This window comes from Anolis carolinensis, chromosome 4, assembly GCF_035594765.1.
Source record: "Anolis carolinensis isolate JA03-04 chromosome 4, rAnoCar3.1.pri, whole genome shotgun sequence".
Taxonomy (NCBI): Eukaryota; Metazoa; Chordata; class Lepidosauria; order Squamata; family Dactyloidae; genus Anolis; species Anolis carolinensis.
The window spans coordinates 251000285-251010068 of NC_085844.1; the positions used below are offsets into that span (position 1 = coordinate 251000285).

General features: G+C 36.3%; 1 protein-coding gene across 1 annotated transcript in view; it reads left to right on the forward strand.

Annotated features, from left to right (window-relative positions):
- The window catches only part of LOC103281847 (sodium/glucose cotransporter 1), a 29305-nt gene extending 19907 nt beyond the window's left edge, over positions 1-9398 (forward strand). Inside the window, exons 6-11 of the mRNA XM_062979191.1 lie at positions 127-234; positions 1015-1165; positions 1262-1430; positions 3410-3625; positions 5606-5714; positions 7063-9398. Of these exons, the coding sequence (XP_062835261.1) occupies positions 127-234; positions 1015-1165; positions 1262-1430; positions 3410-3625; positions 5606-5714; positions 7063-7277 (968 nt within the window). The 3' untranslated portion in view covers positions 7278-9398. The remainder of the gene's footprint in view (positions 1-126; positions 235-1014; positions 1166-1261; positions 1431-3409; positions 3626-5605; positions 5715-7062) is intronic.
- Positions 9399-9784: the final 386 nt, after the last annotated feature.

The window sequence follows — 9784 nt, forward strand, 5'->3', positions numbered from 1 at the left end:
AATTGATGGGTTCTTGTGAATGAATGAATGGGTTCTTAAAATTGGTTCTCTTAAGGGCGAAAGATGATAATAATGATATCTAGATTCGCACTCAGGACTATCTATATTTATATCTATCTCCCACAGATGAAGTGGCCTGCATCGACCCTGACAAGTGCTGGGATGTCTGCGAGACGAAGGTGGGCTGCTCCAACATCGCTTACCCCTTGATGGTGGTCAGGCTCATGCCCAATGGTGAGGAGGAGGATTATTTTACTTATTATTACTTCTATTATATTTGATAATTGTTTTCTTCATATTATTTATATTATTATAATATTTTATATTTTTTATTAATATTTACATTATCATGGTACTTTTATAATTAATTTCATTTATATCACTATTATATTTTACAATTCTTCTATTATTTATATTATTGAATTTTTATAATTTATTTTATTATTTATATCATGATTGTCATATTTTTATAATTATTTTACTATTATATCTCATAAATTCTTTTGATATTTGTTGCATTTATAGTATGTCTTCCTATTACAGTAGAGTCTCACTTATCCAACACTCGCTTATCCAATGTTCTGGATTATCCAACGCATTTTTGTAGTCAATGTTTTCAATATATCGTGATATTTTGGTGCTAAATTCATAAATACAGTAATTACTACATAGCATTACTGCGTATTGAACTACTTTTTCTGCCAAATTTGTTGTCTAACATGATGTTTTGGTGCTTAATTTGTAGAATCATAACCTAATTTGATGTTTAATAGGCTTTTCCTTAATGCCTCCTTATTATCCAACATATTTGCTTATCCAACATTCTGACAGCCCGTTCATGTTGGATAAGTGAGACTCTACTGTATTATCAATAATAATAATAATTCTTAATTGTTATCATACTCATTATTACAATATTAAATTTTATTATTAATTAGCATCATGCTAATTATTATGTAATTATTGTTACATTTTGTTCTTATTATTTGATATCATTTAATCCTTGAATGACAGGTTTGCGAGGTCTGATGCTGTCGGTGATGTTGGCCTCCTTGATGTCCTCCTTGACTTCCATCTTCAACAGTGCCAGCACTCTCTTCACGATGGACATCTACACCAAGATCCGGACCAAGGCCAAGGAGAAGGAGCTCATGATCGTTGGAAGGTGTAACAAGAGGGGACCCCCGTCACCACCACTGTCACATTACCTTGCTACAAATCCCATAAACTCACCCCCCCCCCCCATTTTCCCCATTTTCAGGGTCTTCATTGTGATCCTGATCATCCTGAGCATCCTTTGGGTCCCGGTCATCCAGCAGGCCCAAAGCGGGCAGCTCCTTGACTACATCCAGTCCGTCACCAGCTACTTGGGGCCTCCGATCACGGCCGTCTTCGTCCTGGCCATCTCGTGCAAGAGAGTCAATGAGACGGTGAGGGACAGACCCAAGTTGATAAAGACTTGATCGATCGGATGGAAAAACCAATACAAACGGAGTTGATTGGAAGGAAAGATCAATAGGAAAAAGGTATAGATCAGACAGAGTGATATATATGAAAGAAGGAGTCAATCGGAGGAAGAGATCAATAAGGAAGGAGTTAATCAGAGATCAATAGCAAAGAAAAAATAGATCAGAAGATCTCACAACCTCTGAGGATGCCTGCCATAGATGTGGGCGAAATGTCAGGAGAGAATACTTCTAGAACATGGCCATACAGCCCGGAAAACATACAACAACCCCAGATCAGAAGGAGAGATTGATATGAAGGAAATAATAGATTGGAGTGAGAGATCAATAAAAAAGGAGTTGGTCAGAGGGAGAGATTGATAGGAAAGAAGGAGTCGGTTGATGGGAGAGTTTGATAGGAAAGGACTCTATTGGGAAGAAATCAATAGGAGTTGATTGGAAGGAGAGACTGATACAAAAGTAGTTGATCAGAAGGAGAAATTGATACAAAAGGAGTTTATCAAAGGAAGAGATCAATAGGAAAGAAGTTGATGGGAGGGATGGAGAGATAGGAAAGATGGAGTCGATCAAAGGGGAGATCAATAGGAAAGGAGTCAATTGAAAGAGATGGATAGGAAAGGAGTCGATTGAAAGGAGAGATGGATAAGGAAAGAGTTGATCGAAAGGCGAGATCAATAGGAAAGAAGTTGATTGGAGGGAGAGATCAACACGAAAGGAGTCGATCGGAAGGAGGGATCGATAGGAAAGGATGACAAGATCAATGGAAAGCTATATTCAAGAAGTTGGAGGACGAGCTCAATAGAAATCAATAGACAGGAGGAAGAGATAAATAGAAATCAAGATAGATAGGAGAGAGGGATCAATAAAAATCAATAGAGGAGTAGATCAGAGGTAGGAATTATTGGTTTTTATAATGTTCTCATCCTACGATCTATTGGTTTCTATCGATTTTGCCTTCCTCTGATTGACTTCTTGACCATTATTGGTTTCTAGTGATCTCATCCTCCAGTCTATAGGTTTTCATTGATCTCAACTCTTTCTTGAACATTATTGCTTTTTTATTATTTTGTTTTCCTCAGATTGACTCCTTCCAAAATATTATTAGTTTCCATTTATATACTCTGACCTATTGGTATCCATTGATCGATTCCTTCTCAAATACTATCAGTTTCCGTTGATTTAATCTTCCTCCAATTGACTTCTTCTCAAACATTATTAGTTTCTATTGATTTTTACTCTAAGCTATCGGTTCCTATTGATCTTGTTCTCCCACTGAATCTTTCCTGAACATTATTGAATACTATTGATCTCTCCAGTCCACTTCTTCTCAAACACTATTGGTTTCTATTGATCTCATCTTCCAATTGATCTTGTCCTCCAACCAACTCCTTCTTGGACACTATTGATCTCTATGTTCGATCAACTCCTTGAACATGATGAAGTTCTATTGATCCTGTCCTTCTGTCCTCCCATGGACTCCTTCCCAAATATTATTACTATTGATCTCTCCAATCTACTTCTTCTCAAATATTATTGGTTTCTATTGATCTTTCCCCTCCAGTCTATTGGTTCCTATTGATTTCATTCTCTTCTTAACTCCTTGAACATTATTGGTTTCTATTGATCTCGTCCTCCAATCTATCAGTTCCTACTAATCTTGTCCTCTGGTTGACTCATTCTAGAACATTATTCGTTTCTATTGATCTCGTCCTCTAATCTATCGGTTCCTATTGATCTCATTCTCCAATCAACTCCTTCTTGAACATGACTGAGTTCTATTGATCTTGTCCTCCCATTGGCTTTTTAAAAACATCATTACTATTGATTTCTCCAGTGTACTACTTCTCAAACATTCTGTTTCTATTGATCTCTCCTTTCTCCGATGGACTCCTTCTCAACCTTTATTGACTGGTTCTCTGCTGACCTTTCAACTCTATCTGCAGGGGGCCTTCTGTGGTCTGGTGCTGGGCCTCCTGATAGGCCTTTCCCGGATGATCACAGAGTTCATCTTCGGGACAGGGAGCTGCGTCCATCCCAGCAACTGTCCTGACATCATCTGTAAGGTCCACTACCACTACTTCGCCATGCTCCTCTTCACCATCTCCATCGCCATCATTCTAACCACCTCCTTCCTTACTAAGCCCATTGACGACATCCATGTGAGTCTGCTCCAGACCCTGGTCTAAGAGGCCTCTCTAACCCTAATGCACTAATGCTACAACCTTAATTTTAACTCTCTGACCCAACTCTAGCTATAATCCTAAATGTCATTCTAATTGTAACTCAATTTTTTTTTACTCTAACCCTAACCCTAAGGCTTTCTAATCCTAACCCTAGTTCTAACCCTATCCTTAACCCTACTGTTCTAATTCTAACCTAATTTTATCTCTTACTCTAACCCTACCTCTAAGGCTAACCCTCTATTTCTAACCTTAACTCTAAGACTACTCCTAATGCTCTCTACCTTTAAGTCTAACTCAAACTCCATCTCTAACCCTAATTCGAACTCTCTAAGACTAACTCTATTGCTAACTCCAATGCTCTCTAAGTAACTCTATCTCTAACCCTAACTCTAAGACTAATGCTTATTCTAAGACTAAGCTGTGGCTGATACGCTAGCTGCACCCCTTCCTAGATTTGGAGGACCTGAAGATGGCGGTGCACGTGCTGGTAACCTTAAGGTTGGACTTCTGTAATGGGCTTTCCATTGGGCTACCTTGGTATCAAGTTCAGAAACTCCACTAGTTCAAATAGGGCAACCAGATTGGTTACAGGAACATCTAGGAGGGAGCATATTACACCTATCACTCCACTGGCTGCCAATGAGTTTCTGGGCAAAGTATAAGGTGTTAGTTTTGACCTTTAAAGCCCTTCTTTGGGTCCAGGTTACCTTCTTCTGTGTCGAACACAGAATAATTTGTGTCGAACATTGAGGTCCTCTGTGGAGCGTGTGCTCCGACTAGCCAAAACCCGACTGGCAACCACCACCCAGAGGACCTTTTCATCAGCTGCCTCTAGACTGTGGAATGACCTGCCGGTAGAGGTCCCACAGCTAGATAAGCTGTAGCAATTTAAGACACAAGTGAAGACCTATCTCTTCCAGCAAGCCTACCCAGTTTTAATGGCGAATTTTATACTTGCATCTTATGTTTAATCTCTGTTTTGTGTATTTTGTGGAAATACATTTTAATATGTGTATTTTAAAGAATGTTTTAGGTGAATGTGTGTTTTAGCAATGTTGTGACCTGCCTTGAGCCATGAGGATAGGCGGGCAAGAAATAAATATTATTATTTTATTATGACACAGCAAACAAGATAGATATGCTGGATTTCATATCACAAAATCACAAGTTGAACACTTCCCAAGTGTCTAGGACTGTGTGATGTATTTTCAGATGATGCGCACAGATCCCAGCAGGGTTGTTGTTGTTGTTGTTATTATTATTATTATTATTATTATTATTATTATTATTATTATTATTGCTAACTGCAATGTTTTCTAACTCAAACTAGCGTTAGAGTTATACTTGCAGAGCATCGGAGTTAGCAATAGGGTTAGTCTTAGTTAGAGACTAAGTTAGTTAGACAAACCCTATTGCTTACTCCAATACTCTCTAACGCTAAGTCCATCCCTATCTCTACCCCTAATTTGAACTCTCTAACCCTATCGCTGTCTCTAACTCAAACCCTAAGGCTAAACCTAATGCTTATCCTCCATCTCTAACCCTAACTCTAATTCAAACTCTCTAACCCTAACTCTAAGATAATGGTTCTCAACCTGTGGGTCCCTAGCTGTTTTGGCCATCAACTCCCAGAAATCCTAACAGCTGATAAATTGGCTGGGATTTCTGGGACTTGTAGGCCAAAACACCTGGGGACTCACAGGTTGAGAACTACTGCTCTAAGACAAACCCTATTGCTAACTCCAAGGCTAACTCTAACCGTAATGCCAACCGTAATTCTTATCCTCTAACCCTAATTCGAACTCTCCAACTCGAAGGCTAACCCTAATTCTTATCCGCTAACTCTTTCTAACTCTAGCTCCAACCTTAAATCCAATTCTAACCTTACCTCTAACTCTCTAACCTTAATTCTAACCCTAACTTCCTAACCCTAAATCCCCATTTCCTCATTTCCAGCTGTATCGCCTCTGCTGGTCCCTCCGCAACCGGACAGAAGAACGGATTGACTTGGACGCTGAGGAGGAAGGGGACAAGGAGGAAGAGACCATCTACCAGGACCAAACGCGTAAACTGACCGATTATATTTATGCACATTTATGCAAATTAGACAGGGGGAGAAATCGTTCTGTGATGATGAGTGGATGATGGGAGTCACAATTCAACCAATAGAATCATCATCATCATCATCATCATCATCATAATCATAATAAATTAAAGGTCTTCAAGTATGGGTAGATGATGGGAGGTGCAGTGTGACTAATAGATATATAGTCTGAGGCATTGTTGTTGTTATTATAGTATTATTGAGAGTTATTATTATTATTATTACAACAAAATCTGGATACTCCAAATAGATTCAGAATATGATTTAGAAGAAAGGCAACACAATAAGAAGTAAAAAGGCAGAAGAAAAATAACAATATCTGACTGCTCCACATGGATTCGAATCTTTAAAGGCCAAATAATGGAGTAAAGGAAAGCAGCATAATACAGGAATAATAATAATAATAATAATAATAATAATAATAATAATAATAATAATAATATAAAGGTCTTCTGAGTGGGTGAATCATGGGAGATAATAACAATACATTTTAATGGTAATAATATATAATACATTTAAATTATAAAAATAATAAATAATGTTTAAATAATATAATAAGAATAATTTTAATTGCTAATATATAATAGTACATTTATATAATAACAACAAGGAAGAGGAGGAGGAGGAGGAATTATTTTAAAAGTTGTGCAGATGAATGGATGGGAGTTGCAGATATAATAATCTTTTTTTTTTCGTGTCAGGAGCAACTTGAGAAACTGCAAGTTGCTTCTAGTGTGAGAGAATAATAATAATACGTTTAAATATTATAATACAAATAATTTAAATGATAATGTATAATAGTAAATTTATATAATAGTATTATTATTATTATTATTAATTTTAAAGGTTGTGCAGATGGGTGCATGGAAGCTGAAGATATAATAATTTAAAATAATAGTAGTAGTAATAATAATAATAATAATAATAATAATAATAATAATAATAATAATGTTAAAGGTTGTCCAGACTGGTGGATGGGAGTAACAGATATAATAATTTTAAATAATAGTAGTAATAATATTAATAATAATTTTAAAGGTTGTCTAAATGGGTGGACGGGAATTGTGGATACAAAAATAGTTTTAAATAGTAATAATATTATTAATAATAAAAATTTTAAAGATTGTTGAGATTAGTCGATGGAAGCTGCAGATAATAATAATAATAATAATAATAATAATAATAATAATAATAATAATAATAATAATAAAAATGTAAAGGTCTTCTGGGCGGGTGAACCATAGGAGATGCAATCCAATCCATGCTTAATTGAATTTGGGGGGTGGGTTTGTTTTGTCTTTCCTGGCAGTGACCAATCAAGAGGCTTCCTGCGGCCGTAAAGCGCTGAACTGGTTCTGTGGCCTGGAGGACCAAAGCGGCCCCAAACTGAGCCAGTCGGAGGAGGAGGCCCTGCGGCAGAAGTTGACCGACACAAGCGAGGACCCTTTCTGGAAGCGAGTGGTCGACATGAATGGCATCCTGCTCTTGACAGTGGCCATCTTTTGCTACAGTTTCTTCGCCTAGAGGAGCTGGACAATTTGCATATATTGGCTAAAATTTACATAAAATCTGCATATATTGGCATAATTTGCATAAACTGTGTACATTACCAGAAATCTATATATATAAAAGAGTAATGGCATCACGGCAATTCACAAAACAACAAAAGTACAGGCCCCCCAACCTCAAAATTTGACAACACAACCCATCATCCACGCCTCAAGGTTGATACAACAAAAAGAAAAGAAAAATAAAGTCCAAATTAGAGGGAGAGTAATAATTTTTTTTATCCAATTGCTGCCAGTTTAGAGGGCTAATCTCTGCCCACTTTGTTGCCTAGCAACCAAGGGACAGCCAGGTTTCAGTTAGGGGACAGGCAGATTTAGGCCTCACTTAGACTTCTTCCACAGATTATCTAATTTGCACTGGATTATATGGCAGTGTAGACTCAAGGCCCTTCCACACAGCTATATAACCCATTTATAATCTTATATTATCTGCTTTGCACTGGATTATCCACACTACCATATAATCCACTTCAGTGTGCATTTTATACAGCTGTGAAGAAGGAGCCTCATATAATCCAGTTCTGAGCAGATAATATAAGATTAGAAATATACAGTTGAGTCTCACTTATCCAACGTAAACAGGCTGGCAGGATAAGTGAATATGTTGGATTACAAGAAGGGATTCAGGAAAAGCCAATTAAACATCAAATTAGGTAATCGTTATACAAATTAAGCACCAAAACATCATATTATACAACAAATTTGACAGAAAAAGTAGTTCCATGCGCAGTAATGCTATGTAGTATTTACAGTAGAGTCTCACTTATCCAACACTCGCTTATCCAACGTTCTGGATTATCCAACGCATTTTTGTAGTCAATGCTTTCAATATATCGTGATATTTTGGTGCTAAATTCATAAATACAGTAATTACTATATAGCATTACTGTGTACTGAACTACTTTTTCTGACAAATTTGTTGTCTAACATGATGTTTTGGTGCTTAATTTGTTAAATCATAACTTAATTTGATGTTTAATAGGGTTATCCTTAATTCCTCATCATCCAACATATTCGCTTATCCAACGTTCTGCCGGCCTGTTTATGTTGGATAAGTGAGACTCTACTGTACTGTATTTACAAATTTACCACTAAAATATCACAATGAATTTAAAACACTGACTACAAAAACATTGATTATGAAAAGGCAGACTGCATTGGATAATCCAGAACATTGTATAAGCGAATGTTGGATAAGTGAGATTCTTCTTTAATATGAAATAATTACTGGGATAGAATAATGCAGGACAATATAATCTCTAAAACCAGGGGAATTCCACACAGGAAACAATCGGGGCCAGCTAACACCTCCCAACAAAGTATTCCCATCATCAAAGTCTGGCAAATCCTGTTTTCTCAGGGCCACAGACAGTAGAATCACATAAAATATTGCAAACAACACCACTCTGAAAACAAGGAAATTCCAAACAGGAAAGAATCAGGGCCAGCTAATACCTCCCAACAAAGTATTCCCATCATCAAAGTCCGGAAAATCCTCTGTTTCCTCACATAATTAATAAGAGAACTGATACACAGAAGGTGGCCAAACTGGGTCGTGACAAGGCAAAGAAAGATAATAATAATAATAATAATAATAATAATAATAATAATAATAATAATAAGGCAATAATTTTTCCTTTTGATTTTAAATCTTTTTTTTCCTAATTTTCTCTTTCACCTTTTTTATTCCTTTCACCTTCCTTCCATTTTGTATTTTTTAATGCGCAATTTGAAGTGAAATGGGAACTTTTATAATAATTAATAATAATTAATAATAATTGTATGTCTACCAGCCTTACCCCATGGCTCAGCTAAAAATACATAAATACTATAAAAATTCTACAAACACACATTAAACTTCATTTCCATAAAACATACAGATCAAAGCATTTAGGTAAAATACACATTAATCACACAGGACAGAGCTTAAAATTCATGCTTTCACCTGGCTGAGAAAGCCAGTAATAATATAATTAATAATAATAGCATTATTATTATTATTATTATTAATAATAATAATAATGTCATTTATTAAAGGCTGGCTGGTGAACACTCTTTGTACTGTATAACTGTGAGAACGGAGAAAACATAGAAATAAATATATGGTTTTTTAAAAAGTGTATATTGTTAATTTTTAGGTTTTGGGAAAAATCTTCTCTTTTCTATCAGAAGCTTTTCTAGCAGCATCAGCATTGAAAAGAGATTATTACAGGGAAGGCAATTTAATACCAGAGTAAGGCCTCCAAAGAAGGAAACAACACGAAAGGGGTCATTGGAAGGTGATCTAGTCTGACCTCAAGTAACCCCCCCCCCCAAAGTCCATACAGGGCTCCCAAAGGTCATCCATGTCATGAATACTATTTAAACTTTAAAAAGCATAAAAAGGTTATTTTATTTCGTTTACAATGAGACAGACTATACCACAGGTCAATACCGAGAAAGAAAGTAGAGACACAAACTCTA